The sequence below is a fragment of the Ranitomeya imitator genome, chromosome 10 (genome assembly GCF_032444005.1).
Source record: "Ranitomeya imitator isolate aRanImi1 chromosome 10, aRanImi1.pri, whole genome shotgun sequence".
Classification (NCBI taxonomy): domain Eukaryota; kingdom Metazoa; phylum Chordata; class Amphibia; order Anura; family Dendrobatidae; genus Ranitomeya; species Ranitomeya imitator.
The window spans coordinates 15384393-15401612 of NC_091291.1; the positions used below are offsets into that span (position 1 = coordinate 15384393).

The following is a 17220-nucleotide window of genomic DNA, read 5'->3' on the forward strand; positions in this document are numbered from 1 at the left end:
GAGGAGCAGTATAAGGTGTGTCACAGGATGAGACTAGTGACAGGAGGAGCAATATAAAGTGTATGACAGGAGGAGACTAGTGACAGGAGGAGCAGTATAAGGTGTGTGACAGCAGGAGACTAGTGACAGGAGGAGCAGTATAAGGTGTGTGACAGGAGACTAGTGACAGGAGGAGTAGTATAAGGTAGGTGACAGGAGGAGACTAGTGACAGGAGGAGCAGTATAAGGTGTGTGACAGGAGGAGACTAGTGACAGGAGGAGCAGTATAAGGAGGTGTGTGACAGCAGGAGACTAGTGACAGGAGGAGCAGTATAAGGTGTGAAACAGAAAGAGACTAGTGACAGGAGGGGCAGTATAAGGTGTGTGAGAGCAGGAGACCAGTGACAGGAGGAGCAGTATAAGGTGTGTGACAGGAGGAGACTAGTGACAGGAGGAGCAGTATAAGGTGTGTGACAGGAGGAGACTAGTGACAGGAGGAGCAGTATAAGGTGTGTCACAGGAGGAGACTAGTGACAGGAGGAGTAGTATAAGGTGTGTGACAGGAGACAAGTGACAGGAGGAGTAGTATAAGGTGTGTGACAGGAGACTAGTGACAGGAGGAGTAGTATAAGGTGGGTGACAGGAGGAGACTAGTGACAGGAGGAGCAGTATAAAGTGTATGACAGGAGGAGACTAGTGACAGGAGGAGCAGTATAAGGTGTGAAACAGAAAGAGACTAGTGACAGGAGGGGCAGTATAAGGTGTGTGAGAGCAGGAGACTAGTGACAGGAGGAGCAGTATAAGGTGTGTGACAGGAGGAGACTAGTGACAGGAGGAGCAGTATAAGGTGTGTCACAGGAGGAGACTAGTGACAGGAGGAGTAGTATAAGGTGTGTGACAGGAGGAGACTAGTGACAGGAGGAGCAGTATAAGGTGTGTGACAGGAGACTAGTGACAGGAGGAGTAGTATAAGGTGTGTGACAGGAGACTAGTGACAGGAGGAGTAGTATAAGGTGGGTGACAGGAGGAGACTAGTGACAGGAGGAGCAGTATAAAGTGTATGACAGGAGGAGACTAGTGACAGGAGGAGCAGTATAAGGTGTGAAACAGAAAGAGACTAGTGACAGGAGGGGCAGTATAAGGTGTGTGACAGGAGGAGACTAGTGACAGGAGGAGCAGTATAAGGTGTGTGACAGGAGGAGACTAGTGACAGGAGGAGCAGTATAAGGTGTGTCACAGGAGGAGACTAGTGACAGGAGGAGTAGTATAAGGTGTGTGACAGGAGGAGACTAGTGACAGGAGGAGCAGTATAAGGTGTGTGACAGGAGACTAGTGACAGGAGGAGTAGTATAAGGTGTGTGACAGGAGACTAGTGACAGGAGGAGTAGTATAAGGTGGGTGACAGGAGGAGACTAGTGACAGGAGGAGCAGTATAAAGTGTATGACAGGAGGAGACTAGTGACAGGAGGAGCAGTATAATGTGTGTGACAGGAGGAGACTAGTGACAGGAGGAGCAACATAAGGTGTGTGACAGGAAGAGACTAGTGACAGGAAGAGCAGTATAAGGTGTGTGACAGGAGGAGACTAGTGACAGGAGGAGCAGTATAAGGAGGTGTGTGACAGGAGGAGACTAGTGACAGGAGGAGCAGTATAAGGTGTGTGACAGGAGACTAGTGACAGGAGGAGCAGTATAAGGAGGTGTGTGACAGGAAGAGACTAGTGACAGGAGGGGCAGTATAAGGTGTGTGACAGGAGACTAGTGACAGGAGGAGCAGTATAAGGAGGTGTGTGACAGGAAGAGACTAGTGACAGGAGGGGCAGTATAAGGTGTGTGACAGGAGGAGACTAGTGACAGGAGGAGCAGTATAAGGTGTGTGACAGGAGACTAGTGACAGGAAGAGCAGTATAAGGTGTGTGAGAGCAGGAGACCAGTGACAGGAGGAGCAGTATAAGGTGTGTGACAGGAGGAGACTAGTGACAAGAGGAGCAGTATAAGGTGTGTGACAGGAGGAGACTAGTGACAGGAGGAGCAGTATAAGGTGTGTGAGGGCAGGAGACTAGTGACAAGAGGAGCAGTATAAGGTGTGTGACAGGAGGAGATTAGTGACAGGAGGAGCAGTATAAGGTGTGTGAGGGCAGGAGACTAGTGACAGGAGGAGCAGTATAAGGTGTGTGACAGGAGACTAGTGACAGGAGGTGCAGTATAAGGTGTGTGACAGGAGACTAGTGACAGGAGGAGCAGTATAAGGTGTGTGACAGCAGGAGACTAGTGACAGGAGGAGCAACATAAGGTGTGTGACAGGAGGAGACTAGTGACAGGAGGAGCAGTATAAGGTGTGTGACAGGAGACTAGTGACAGGAGGAGTAGTATAAGGTGTGTGACAGGAGGAGACTAGTGACAGGAGGAGCAGTATAAGGTGTGTGACAGGAGACTAGTGACAGGAGGAGCAGTATAAGGAGGTGTGTGACAGGAGGAGACTAGTGACAGGAGGAGCAGTATAAGGTGTGTGACAGGAGACTAGTGACAGGAGGTGCAGTATAAGGTGTGTGACAGGAGACTAGTGACAGGAGGAGCAGTATAAGGTGTGTGACAGCAGGAGACTAGTGACAGGAGGAGCAGTATAAGGTGTGTGACAGGAGGAGTAGTATAAGGTGTGTGACAGGAGGAGACTAGTGACAGGAGGAGCAGTATAAGGTGTGTGACAGGAGGAGTAGTATAAGGTGTGTGACAGGAGGAGACTAGTGACAGGAGGAGCAGTATAAGGTGTGTGACAGGAGACTAGTGACAGGAGGAGCAGTATAAGGAGGTGTGTGACAGGAGGAGACTAGTGACAGGAGGAGCAGTATAAGGTGTGTGACAGGAGACTAGTGACAGGAGGAGTAGTATAAGGAGGTGTGTGACAGGAGGAGACTAGTGACAGGAGGAGCAGTATAAGGTGTGTGAGGGCAGGAGACTAGTGACAAGAGGAGCAGTATAAGGTGTGTGACAGGAGGAGATTAGTGACAGGAGGAGCAGTATAAGGTGTGTGAGGGCAGGAGACTAGTGACAGGAGGAGCAGTATAAGGTGTGTGACAGGAGACTAGTGACAGGAGGTGCAGTATAAGGTGTGTGACAGGAGACTAGTGACAGGAGGAGCAGTATAAGGTGTGTGACAGCAGGAGACTAGTGACAGGAGGAGCAACATAAGGTGTGTGACAGGAGGAGACTAGTGACAGGAGGAGCAGTATAAGGTGTGTGACAGGAGACTAGTGACAGGAGGAGTAGTATAAGGTGTGTGACAGGAGGAGACTAGTGACAGGAGGAGCAGTATAAGGTGTGTGACAGGAGACTAGTGACAGGAGGAGCAGTATAAGGAGGTGTGTGACAGGAGGAGACTAGTGACAGGAGGAGCAGTATAAGGTGTGTGACAGGAGACTAGTGACAGGAGGTGCAGTATAAGGTGTGTGACAGGAGACTAGTGACAGGAGGAGCAGTATAAGGTGTGTGACAGCAGGAGACTAGTGACAGGAGGAGCAGTATAAGGTGTGTGACAGGAGGAGTAGTATAAGGTGTGTGACAGGAGGAGACTAGTGACAGGAGGAGCAGTATAAGGTGTGTGACAGGAGGAGTAGTATAAGGTGTGTGACAGGAGGAGACTAGTGACAGGAGGAGCAGTATAAGGTGTGTGACAGGAGACTAGTGACAGGAGGAGCAGTATAAGGAGGTGTGTGACAGGAGGAGACTAGTGACAGGAGGAGCAGTATAAGGTGTGTGACAGGAGACTAGTGACAGGAGGAGTAGTATAAGGAGGTGTGTGACAGGAGGAGACTAGTGACAGGAGGAGCAGTATAAGGTGTGTGACAGGAGACTAGTGACAGGAGGAGTATTATAAGGTGTGTGACAGGAGGAGACTAGTGACAGGAGGAGCAGTATAAGATTTTCCCCACTTATGACCCCACATAGTTTGGCTTTCTTAGTGCAGTAAGTGTCTGTGTCCCCGTGCTTCTCACGTTTTGCGCACTCATCTTCTGTGCGTTGTTCCTCTTATTTCTTCGCCGATTCAATCTCACCGGAATTTTATTCTATTTTGCTTTTTTCTTGTTTTGTCTTAGTTTTTTCTGATAGCCGACGCTGAGATGGAGGAGCCCGACATCCAGTCACACATGTAGGTGTAAGGAGGTTGCTGTCCCCCCTGCTTCTTACCTGGAACCACTCAGACAGCTGGGTTGTCGGGGGAAGACTTTCTGCCCTGGACACAAGGGACCATGTGACGGCTGAGGCAGGGAGGAAGAGACGGGGGTGTGGTCAGAAAAGTGCGGGAGAGCAGAGCGCGCGAGATGGAGGGGACAGTGCGCCAGAGAGAGGGCAGGCTGCAGCGCTGCGCTCCCCATGACAGAGTGCTCCCCGTGAGGGCACTAAGGCTGGAGTGAGAGTGGGGACTGGGAAGCCTCCATAATCTGAGAAGACTCTTCCCCTGACAGTGACTGGAGTACAGCCCTGGTGACCGCAGTGACAAGCAAGGACCCCTGAGTGTGATAAGTAACTGCCCAGTGTGTGTGACATCCTTACTACAGAGACTCCTGCAGCAGTGACTGACCAGACTGTGCTGCTTCCTGGTTCCAGTTTCACTTTGAGAAGAACAGGCTGCAGAGACTTAACCCCGGAGTTTCCAGGAGACAGAGAACAGACCAGGATCTCAAGCCCTGCTGGTGACTGTACCCAGTTGGAATAAGGACCCTCCAGTCAGGACCTCCCTGGGCTGATAAGTTACAAGAACACTTGTTAACTCTTTTAATTCCGCTTAGCTGTTTACTGTTTAATTTGTCTCTATTAACCCCCTGTTTACTCCCTGCGAGGAGAATTTAACCCCTGTTAATAATTCCCCTTCAACAGTTGCTCTGTCTGTTCCGTGGTGACATACTCAACCCTGCACCCTATTACATACGGACGGGGAGACATTACCCCATACACTGGAGGTGTCAGGACCCCCGTACACACGACCCCCCTATATCATTTCCTATCACGGAGACCCTTAATGCCGCCATGTGTCGCTGAATAAATGGTGGCGCCTTATTTGTAGGCCCCAGCGTCTTGTACTGGGGTTACTGGTTCTATGTTGTTTCTGTGCGTTTCCTCCTGTTTTCTCTGCAGGATAATTGACTTCATATAAAATTGTCCCCAGTGTGAAATCTGCAGAAAGGGAGGAAAATGATCGGCCAGGACGACGGGGAGAAGGACTGACGACACCACTGCACAGTGGGATAATGCCGCACAAAGGAGTAGTATGATGTTCTGCAGCAGCCGAGGTGTATTGTGATGTTCTGCAGCAGCTGAGGTATATTGTGAGGTTCAACAGCAGCTGAGGTATATTGTGAGGTTCAACAGCAGCTGAGGTATATTGTGAGGTTCTGCAGCAGCTGAGGTGTATTATGATGTTCTGCAGCAGCTGAGGTGTATTATGATGTTCTGCAGCAGCTGAGGTGTATTGTGATGTTCTGCAGCAGCTGAGGTGTATTGTGATGTTCTGCAGCAGCTTAGGTGTATTGTGATGTTCTGCAGCAGCTGAGGTGTATTGTGATGTTCTGCAGCAGCTGAGGTGTAGTATGATGTTCTGCAGCAGCTGCGGTGTATTATGATGTTCTGCAGCAGCTGAGGTGTATTGTGATGTTCTGCAGCAGCTGAGGTGTATTGTGATGTTCTGCAGCAGCTGAGGTGTATTGTGATATTCTGCAGCAGCTGAGGTGTATTATGATGTTCTGCAGCAGCTGAGGTGTATTGTGATGTTCTGCAGCAGCTGAGGTGTATTGTGATGTTCTGCAGCAGCTGAGGTGTATTGTGATGTTCTGCAGCAGCTTAGGTGTATTATGATGTTCTGCAGCAGCTGAGGTGTAGTATGATGTTCTGCAGCAGCTGAGGTGTAGTATGATGTTCTGCAGCAGCTGCGGTGTATTATGATGTTCTGCAGCAGCTGAGGTGTATTGTGATGTTCTGCAGCAGCTGAGGTGTATTGTGATGTTCTGCAGCAGCTGAGGTGTATTGTGATGTTCTGCAGCAGCTGACGTGTAGTATGATGTTCTGGAGCAGCTGAGGTGTAGTATGATGTTCTGCAGCTGAGGTGTATTATGAGGCTCTGCAGCAGCTGAGGTGTATTATGATGTTCTGCAGCAGCTGAGGGGTATTATGAGGCTCTGCAGCAGCTGTGGTGTATTATGATGTTCTGCAGCTGCTGAGGTGCATTATGATGTTCTGCAGCAGCTGAGGTGTATTATGATGTTGTGCAGCAGCTGAGGTGCATTATGATGTTCTGCAGCAGCTGAGGTGCATTATGATGTTCTGTAGCAGCTGACATGTATTGTGATGTTCTGCAGCAGCTGAGGGTAAATCTGAAATAAACCCCAATTACTGAGGTCCGCTGTATCTATGCAGCGCCCCCTGTCTCTGAATCCAGGGCCCACATTGTCTCTAGCTGAATACGTTCTTACCTCCTTCTCTCCACAGATATGGCTGACGGTAGATGCAGAGGCCGGGCTGCTCGAGGGTCCCAGTACGGAGACTACCCCTTTAGGTAAGATTTGACACACTGTTGGAAAAAGAAAGAAAAAACAAAAACAAACAAAATCAGCAAAACTAAGGCCAAATCCCTGACGGTTGCCGCGTCCCCCTCCTTTACCCCCTTCTCCCATTTCGATCATCAATCAGGATCGGCGGCGGTGCGGGCAGTAATGGCTGCCAGTCCATTATTTTCATCTCATTAGTTTCCCTTCGCTTTCTATTCCTTTTCCTCGCAGGTTATTGAACATTCATTTCCAGCAGCCGTGGCTTTACATTATGGAGGGCGCCCCCTCTGATTAAATACAGGGGTCCGGGTCACATTTGATAATTGTGTCCCCTGCATTCTATCCTCGGCTCACCCGCCTGCATCGTCTTCTACAACCCCACACTCGGCAAACACCGCTCCGGACAGAACATGCTCATTAGGGCTTAATTTACACAGTGAGGGACATTTATTTTGTCATTTAAGGAAAGGAAATGCTAATTGTATATATATAAAAAAAAAATAAAAAATGGTAAAAGTCGCTCCCAGCACCGCACTTCTAAATTCTGTCACCGCAGCATTTTGTAAAAGGGTTTTTCGTTAGGCCAAATAGGGAAACGTCTTGCTCCTGATCCCGTCCCTTATTGTAGTGTAATTGAATTGTTGTAATTGTTAGACCTCTAACGAGTCGCGTCACAGCGTAGCGATCTGCGGTATTATTATACTGCAGGTAGTAGTCAGCGCCGGGTCACACGTTCCGGTACGGACTCCAAGCCGAAATCCTCATCAAAGCTGCCTCCGATGCAAGGCTAAGAGATTTTTGTGACCTGATTTGTATGCATAGCAGATAAGCATCCATGCCGGGGAACGAAAAAAGTATCACTGGGAGGTATGTTCTCCATAATTATGTCCTGAAAAAAAACACAATTCAATGAGGCTAATCCAGTAGAGATCTGCCAGTCAGCCAAAAATCCCCATGTATTCCGGTAGTTGCCATCCTCTCCGCTACTGAGGACTGCATGAACCTCCTGACAAATCTAGCTCAGCTGCAATGCCGGGTAATGCTGCTAAACCACTGGTCAGTGGGACTTATAACAAACCCAGCTCTGCTAGAACAATATCTAACTCTGCTCTACCTCTGGCCAGTTTTGCTTTGGAACTTGTGACACAACCCAACACTGCTACAACACTGGGTAACTCTATTATACCTCGAGTCAGTGCTGCCCTGGACCTTGTGACAAAACCAGCTCTGCTACAACACTATTTAACTCCACTATACCTCTGGCCAGTTCTGTTTTGAACCTTGTGACAAACCGAGCACTGCTACAACACTAGGTAATTCTGCTATACCTCTGGCCAGTGCTGCTTTGAACCTTATGACAAATCCAGCTCTGCTACAACCCTGAGAAAATCACCAATACCTCTTACTATTTCCACTTTTAACCTCACGAGCAATGCTGGCTAACCACTCAGACCTTGTGACAAACCCAGCTTTGCTACAACACTGGATAGCTCTGCCATACTGTTGGCCAGTTCTAGCCTAGACCTTGTAACAAAGTCAGCTCATCTACAACCTTGGGTAACTCTCCTATACTGCTAGCAAGTTCTATCCTTGTGACAAATCCAGCTCAGTTTCAACACTGGTCAGTACTGGCTTAGACCTTGTGACAAACCTAGCTCTGCTACAACATTGGCTAACTTCTAAAAAGCTGGTCAGTTCTACCTTGGACCTTCTGACAAATCCAGCTCAGCTTCAACTGTGGGTAACTCAGCTATACTGCTGGTCAATTCTAGGTTAGACCTTGTGGCAAATCCAGCTCTGCCACAACACTAGATAGCTCTGAGTTCTACCTCAGACCTTGTGATGAACACAGCTCTGCTATACTGCTGGCCACTTCTGATTTATACACTGTGACAAACACAGCTCTGCTACAAAGCTTGGTAACTCTGCCTCACCTCTGAAAGTTCTGCATTGGACTCTGTCCAGAGTTCAGCTCCCCTATATCAATTCTGCGGTCATGACACGTGGACATAACTTAAGGCCACGACCTTAAAGGGATATTCCAGTTACAAACAGTTATCGGCTATCCATGGGTCCCTGACGCTGAGACCCCCATCCTTCGCATTGAGAGCTGTACAACAGTCCCCGTGGCTCATGAGCATCAGTGACCCGCAGGAATCAGTTATTTGATTGCTTTACAGAGGGGGCTATCCACTTACATCAGCCACTTAAAGACATGAATGGAAGCTGTGGGCAGCCACTGCATGGGAAAATGAATGGGCATCCATGTGCTCCATATTCGTAGCAAGCTTGTCAGATAGAGTACAGCCGTCTCTCTATGACGTCCATTTGCTCTAATCGGACACATAAACCTGGTTATCCCGTTTGAAGAATTTCATTATTGAGCTCAGCTGCGGAGCTATTGTGCCAGATACTCTAAAAGCCAATTATGAACAATACACCCTCATGCACTCAAGGTACTGAGAATAGACACATAAACCTGGTTATCCCGTTTGAAGAATTTCATTATTGAGCTCAGCTGCGGAGCTATTGTGCCAAATACTCTAAAAGCCAATTATGAACAATACACCGTCATGCACTCAAGGTACTGAGAATAGACACATAAACCTGGTTATCCCATTTGAAGAATTTCATTATTGAGCTCAGCTGCGGAGCTATTGTGCCAAATACTCTAAAAGCCAATTATGAACAATACACCCTCATGCACTCAAGGTACTGAGAATAGACAAACAGGAAGAATAAATTCTCTATAAATATCAACTTAGTAATGGTTTTCGATCTGCAACAAGCAACTTTCTGATCAGAGAGAGAATACAAAATAAAAGCTATGCTACCAAATTCTGAGCATCCGCAGATAATATTGCAAATTTCTACATGAGGACTGTTTACTCGAAAGAAGGGTCAAACATGTTGGATTTACCAGGGAAAATACCAAGGATGGTGAGGTTAAAAGTGGTTGTTCACACTGTTGTCCACCCTGTCTATCTGATAAAATACTGAAGATAGCTGGTGCTGAGGTAAGAAGAGGCTGCTCACACTGCTGTTCCCCTTGTGTATCCTATCTGATATAATACTGGCGATACCAGATACTGAGGTAAGAAGAGGACACTCACACTGGTGTCCACTATCTCTGTCAGGGGTCCCCAACTCCAGTCCTCAAGGCCCACCAACATGTCATGTTTTCAGGATTTCCTTAGTCTTGCCCAGGTAATAATTGCATCACCTGTGCAATGCAAAGGAAATCCTGAATACATGACCTGTTGGTGGGCCTTGAGGACTGGAGTTGGGGACCTCTGCTCTATGACTTAATGTTGGAGATACCAGTGGTGCTGAGGTAAGAAGAGACTGCTCACACTGCTGTCAACCCTGTCTAACTGATGTAATATGTAGAGTTACCAGTGGTGCTGATTTAAGAAGACACCGCTCAGACTGCTGTCCACCCTGTCTATCTTATCTAGTACTGGAGATACCAGGAGCACTGAGGTAAGAAGAGACTGCTCACACTAATGTAAAATGTGAAGATACCAATGGTGCTGAGGTAAGAGGACGCCACTCACACTGCTGTCCACACTATCTGATCTAATACTGGAGATATCAATGATACTGAGGTAAGAAGAGGCTACTCACACTACTGTCCACCTGGTTTATCAAATCTAATACTGGAGATACCAGGGGTGCTGAGGTAAAACAAAGGCTGCTCATACTGCTGACCACCTTGTCTATCTCATCTAGTACTGGAGATACCAGAGGTGTTGAGGTAAGAAGAGGCTTCTCACACTGCTGTCCACGCTTGTCTATGTGATCCAATACTGAAGATACCAGAGGTGTTGAGGTAGGAAACGGACACTCATACAGCTGTCCACCCTGTCTATCTTATCTAGAACTGGAGATACCAGGAGTGCTGAGGTAAGAAGAGGCTGCTCACACTGCTGTCGACCCTGTATATCTGAACTAATACTGGAGATATCAGGGGTGATGAGGTAAAAAAAAGCTTACACTGCTGTCCACCCTGTCTATCTGAACTAATACTGGAGATAACAGGGATGCTGAGGTTAAAAGAAGCTGCTTACACTGCTGTCCACCCTGTCTATCCGACCCAATACTGGAGATACCAGGAGTACTGAGGTAAGAAGAGGCTGCTCACACTGCTGTCCACCCTGTCTATCTGATCTAATACTGGAGATACCAAGAGTGCTGAGGTAAGAAGAAGCTGCTCACACTGCTGTCCACCCTGTCTATCTGATCTCATACTGGAGATAGCAGGAGAGCCGAGGTAAGAAGAGACTGCTCCCACTGCTGTCCACCCTGTCTATCTGATCTCATACTGGAGATAGCAGGAGTGCTGAGGTAAGAAGAAGCTGCTCATACTGCTGTCCACCCTGTCTATCTGATCTAATACTGGAGATACCAGGAGTGCCGAGGTAAGAAGAAGCTGCTCATACTGCTGTCCACCCTGTCTATCTGATCTAATACTGGAGATACCAAGAGTGCTGAGGTAATAAGAAGCTGCTCACACTGCTGTCCACCCTGTCTATCTGATCTCATACTGGAGATAGCAGGAGAGCTAAGGTAAGAAGAGGCTGCTCCCACTGCTGTCCACCCTGTCTATCTGATCTCATACTGGAGATACCAGGAATGCCGAGGTTAGAAGAAGCTGCTCACACTGCTGTCCACCCTGTCTATCTGATCTCATACTGGATATAGCAGGAGTGCCGAGGTTAGAAGAGGCTGCTCACACTGCTGTCCACTGTGTCTATCTGATCTCATACTGGAGATACCAGGAGTGCCGAGGAAAGAAGAAGCTGCTCACACTGCTGTCCACCCTGTCTATTATTATTATTATTATACATTTTTATAGCGCCATTTATTCCATGGCGCTTTACATGTGAATACGAGGCAAATAGAGACAAATACATTAAACATGAGCAGATAACAGGCACACGGGTACATAAGGAGGGAGGACCCTGCCCGCGAGGGCTCACAGTCTGCAGGGGATGGGTGATGAAACACTAGGAGAGGGTAGGGCAGGTTGCGCGGCGGTTCAGTAACTTCAGGATCACTGTAGGCTTGTCGGAAGAGGTGGGTCTTCAGGTTCTTTTTGAAGGTTTCTATGGTAGGCGAGAGTCTGATGTGTTGGGGTAGAGCGTTCCAGAGTATGGGGGAAGCACGGGAGAAATCTTGGATGCGGTTGTGGGAAAAAGAGATGAGAGGGGAGTAGAGAAGGAGATACCAGGAATGCCGAGGTTAGAAGAAGCTGCTCACATTGCGGTCCACCCTGTCTATCTGATCTCATACTGGACATACTAGGAGTGCTGAGGTTAGAAGAAGCTGCTCACATTGCTGTCCACCATGTACACCTGATTTAATGGGGGGAGAGAATTGATCCTATTTTCAGTGGAAGATCCTTTGTTATCTATATGTAAGTAATCAGATGACTGCTGAGATGTGATCTCTATAAAACAGGGAAGGTCAGTCTGTTAATGAGACTCAGAGTGAAAACTGCAATATTTCAGGATTTTTTTTAAATACAGATATAGTGATACAGAAAATTTGAAAAAATACATAAATATGTTTTAAAATGTGATTAAACAATATGTTGTTTTCAAAATCCCTTTCAGCTTTTTGAAAGCAGTAACATGGAAAAACATTGCTAATATACCCCCCATTCACTTAACAGGGCATTTTATATAGATTTTTCCATTGCAAAGTGTTAAAAGGTATGCAAACCATTTCCCAAACTAGTTAAAGCCCTCATGACTTCAATTTGTAAAGTAATGGTGAAAGCTACTTAACTCTGCAGGCAGCAGTACCCCCCGTTATTGTTGTAAACCTCAGGTATAAATCACTTTACTGATCTTTGTATTGACTTTTTCTATAATTATACATATCATCCAATTCCTTCTCACACTCCAAAAAACACATCGGCAGGGAAGCGAGTCTCAGAAAAAGGCAACGCACATTGAAGGGTGTGCTGTAAACACTGTTATATGGGAAATGTGGTAATAAAAAGACTGTCATCTATAATGCATGGCGACCAGCAGGAACCAAAACGCGTGGAGTTTAGCACAAAATGCATCGCTTTCATTCTCTAGAATTTGGGATTATAGGCATTGCTTTCTGTCCAATTGGGATATTTTATGGTGGCGATTGTTAAACTGAAGAAGAAGAAATTAAAAAAAAAAATACATTTTGGGTTTTTTTCACTTCTAATGGAACAAAAAAGTTCCATTCTTTCGAAAAAAAATTGATCTGCTAGTATTTTGAGCACCTGTTTTTTGCTCATACCATAGTCCAAAAATGGTAAAAATCAAATGTACTAGATATATACATTGGGGGCTTTTGACTGTGTACAAACACTTGGACTTGTGGTTCACCAAAAAAAACTATGATGTCATTGATCAATACAATGACCCAATTGCCCCAGAGTCATGGCTAGGCTTTCCTTTTTCGGAGGCAAGAACATTGCCTTAGTCTTTTATCTAAATACTCTGGCTAAAGAAGAACTGCTTGTTAGCACCTCCGCTCCTCCTGGGCGCCCTGCATCGCATGATGATGCCCATTTAAGCCTTGCCCCCTACTAATGCCCAACATGCCCCCAAAGTGTTTTGAGCTTGATTTTGCTAGATCCCATCCACTTGGCTCGATTGTCCCTGCAACTGTTGCCATAATGCATATCCCACCAAGCCCCCACAAAACAAAGCCCCTGCCTGACTCCCACTCTGACCCAAAGCAGCCAAGAAAACTACTAGCCACAGTTAACTACCATTGTACCTCTTGGGTGCCTCTTGCATTTACTTCATTCTATGATGCCAACACCTCCAAGCACAAACGAGGTCAGGAGGACATTGCCAAAGCCTAGTGATCAAAAAGTGCCAGAGGTGCCTAGGATGTCAGGCAGGGAATTCTGGGCAGAGGGGTGAAGACTTTCCTGGTCTGGCTGCCGTGGAGTACTGGACTGGAGGCTAGTGTAGGGAAATATTGGTCTTTCGGCTCAACCCCACTGTCTTGAAATTTCGTGAAGGAAGGGACTCAGGCGTGTAGGCACAGAAAAGGGTTAGGGTTAACCATAACCCTAAGGGATGTGGTGGAGGTGGGGTCTTGGTAAAGGGTAATCTCGACCATGCTTTGGGATATCAAGGATCTAGTGGAAAAACGTGTGTATTTGCCAATCCACCTGGCCACTAAGGAGACCTCCAGCACAAAATGACTGCTCAAACTAATGAAACACTCCGCGCCTTCTTGCCACCTAATTGTTTTACATCTATCATCTTTCTTGTCTGCCTCCCGTAAATCCAGAGCTGTCAATCAAAGAATAGAGAGGCGGAAGTAGAGGTGGGAAGGTGTATTGATCTGTTTGACCATTGTCAAGGGTGTACCAAGAGTCTGTGCTTGGTTTGGACAGTATTTTGTGCTGACGGACTCTCATTAACGATTAATATGAAAACTGCCCAGATCTGTCGTCAGGTCATCTGTTGATGCTTGGCCACCACTACATGTCTCTGTGCCCTTTCATCATTTTAAAAGATGAGATAATTGTAATGAAATGATTAAATCGTAGGCCAAGGACTAGTAAAGCTCCGTGGGAGGTAGTGATATTTGTGCCATCACAAGATCAGAAAGCACGACCGACCCGAAGAATTACATTATTGGTCAATCGTTTGGGCGTCTTCGAGATCTATTGTACACTAGATCTGGACTTCGTTGTGACTTTCATTATAATCTACAGGATAGGGGATGCTGATCACTATGGATCCAAAGTGCTGGGAACCCCTGTGATCCCAAGAACCTCAAAAACGGACCTGAGCTCAGTTATTTCCAACAGTCCCATAGTCAGCAGATTTATTGGAGGTCCTTTGCAGGGTGTCAAGAAAGAGACACCAATAAGACACTTTTCTTAGGCAGGGTATGTAGATATAGGGTAAGGGTGGAACATTGAACCTTTTTGGTCAAGGTGAAAGAAAGCCTAGCTCCAGCTGGACCCTGGAAATGGCGCCAGAACCGCGTTTCCGCTACCTCATCTCTACACCTGAGTATTCCACCAAACATCCAGTCTGGAGAACCGCCATGCATAAAACCAAGAGATGGAGGCGACGGATTGGGGACAGCTAATTGGGAATGGAAGTGAATAGCAAATACAATAAGACGGACGAGATTTATAATACCGACCTGTGTTTTCCCTCGCCGTCCCGCGGAGCGTAATGAAGTGACATCATTACCGGTAATCTGTAACAAGTGTCAGGACGCGATACACGGACTCAGCATTTTTTAGTAATGCGAACTTGAGATGCCATTCATCACACTGTGGAGCTATGCGGCACCTGTAACCCAGCAGGCTGAATAATCCTCTAGCGATAATCATAAAATCAATGTGACAAGATATTCCATTTACATTTCTTAGGCCGGGTCCATTTATCAGATGAGTCCCATTTTATCATGGTTAACTCATGTCTTACGCTCTGCTATACAGCTCTTGTCCTATATACAGCTACGTACATCTGTGTTGTACCTATGAGCATTGGCCGAATTTGTCAACTTTTCAAAATTATTTTTTTTGCATAAAGTTGCCTCTTTTTACACGCTGCGTCCTTCAAAAGACCACTCAAGCCTCAGGAATATTCGTCTAATTGCTAGGCTGCATCTGGTAGCGTCTCAGGAATTTGACAACTTTTCCCAGAGTGTTCCTCTTTTCCAAGAGCCTCCTGCTCATTCCAGGAGTTTTGGTAGATATAGAGCCTCAGTATGGCATCCAGTAGAGATCCATCAAGGTGCTACCTGTATGGCGTCTCCACAAGGTTCTCCCCTAGAAGTAACACATTGTCAAAAAGACACAGAGGAACACAAGTTTATGGACGATAGCAGTCTATGGGCACAATTTAAGGCCATACAGCCGGTCAATGGTTCTTTTCATAAATGAGCCCTGCAAACCCCCAAAAAAAAAAACAAAGACGACGACCATCAGACAGAATCCAAATCCAAAATTTTCACGGAATAGCTTCCATGGTCTGGGTTAAACTTTCAGACACGGAAACAGTCAAGAGTCAAATTCATCCCCTCGGATCAAAATCGGCAATGCAATTCTATGGTTCCTTGAAGAAGAAAAAAAGAAAAAAAAGTTAAAAAAAAATAAATCGGAGAGCACACTGACTGCAAGTTAGGAAAAAGTAGAGTAAGTTTAATTTTTTTTTCATCGGAGAAAAACTGATAAAACTTGGACGAAACTCAGATGAAACTTGGATGACACTGATGAAAGTCTGATGAAACTCCGAACAAAATCACTGATGACACTCAGACCATTTTTTTCGTACGTGAAAAAAAAAACGGACATCTGGATGAGCCCCAAGTCTGCTACAGTCTGCTTTTGGGCTGTAATGCCTGTACGCAGGTCTCTTGAACTAAACTAACAGCATCACAGGCATATTCGAGGCTGCTGGTTCAGGCCAGCAGACTTGTGGTCCGACCAGGCATTGTGACCTATAAAATACGGTTATGCACTTGTAACGTGGGGTGAACGTTAACCAGACGTTTTTCAATGAGATTGCTTCAATCCGTTAGCTGAGCCGTCTCTGTGACCGGCATAGTACGTTTCTCTGTTAATACATTTTATTTGATGTAACTGTATTTTTTAGAAACATTGCCTATCGATCTTGATTAAATATAAAATTTAATAGTTCTGTTCCTTTTGCTCTGTAAACCGCACCCCAAAGCCATATGCTAACTGTCAGGCATCCAATTGGCCTGTATAAATGATTGATGGTGGCAGAGAGTAGTTCTTGGGTTATTATGGAGTTAGCAGTGACCATACCCAATACCCAGTCAGTTAGTGGAAACAGCCTGCGATCTCCTCCATTAATTGTCGGTCAATCGTGTAATTTTCTGGACAATAGTGGACAGCATAGAGCTGTTCTTGACAAGTATATAACAGTGGGTGTATCTATGCGACCTCCATTTGCTAAGGATAAATCTGCAGAAGAACGCAATACCAACTACTGCAAGTAAGTTTTAGAAATCTCATCTATGCACTGTAAAAGATATAATATTGCAAAAAAAATTGACCTTCACCCCTGCGGGGCGAATTTTGAAAACCATGACATGTTAATTCTTTCTTTTGATTTTCATTGCAGATTCTACCTTTTGTAACACATCCAGATTTAAATCTGCTGAAAATGCGCCACATTTTGATGGAAAATGCACTTTTTTATGGATTTTTTTTTTCCTAAGAAAACTACAGCCAAATATTTCCTCAAATCTATAGTCAATAAAGTACAAATAATGTTGTTGTTTTTTGTTGTTTATGATGTCTTTATGATCAACGTTTATTTTTGTTTGCTTCTTTATGAAACATTTTGTGCTGGATATGGCATTTTTCTTTTTTTTTTCCTCCATTGGCCTTGAAAAAACTAAATGCATGCTATAATTGTAAAGAACAGAAAAAAGAACACTACTAAATGAAACAAAAATGGAATGAAATGTACAGCATTTAAATGCCCATAAAAAAAAAAAGTAAAGTTTTTTTTTGTTTTTTTTTAATCTCGTACGAATCCTGATTTTCAGAATTAAGCAGAGCTGCATCTATGGATGTTCCTGTAATATCGGTCTCGCTTGCAATGTATGTTTCGACTACACGTTTACACGTTTTTCCCTAGCAAGGGTTAAAATCTGCATTGCCCGGTATCATGCATTTTTCATCAGTGCCGTCGGTGATAG

At 45.7% G+C, this 17220-nt stretch overlaps 1 protein-coding gene and 1 long non-coding RNA gene across 2 annotated transcripts in view; one reads left to right on the forward strand and one right to left on the reverse strand.

The window, feature by feature from the left end:
• The window catches only part of GRIK5 (glutamate ionotropic receptor kainate type subunit 5), a 294448-nt gene that overhangs the window by 96459 nt on the left and 180769 nt on the right, over positions 1-17220 (reverse strand). Inside the window, exon 4 of the mRNA XM_069742769.1 lies at positions 6442-6539. Coding sequence (XP_069598870.1) covers positions 6442-6539 — 98 coding nt within the window. The remainder of the gene's footprint in view (positions 1-6441; positions 6540-17220) is intronic.
• On the forward strand, positions 5168-16766 carry LOC138652054 (uncharacterized). The gene is made up of 3 exons (XR_011315560.1): positions 5168-5294; positions 6458-6524; positions 16638-16766. It is a non-coding gene; the product is annotated as an uncharacterized lncRNA (long non-coding RNA).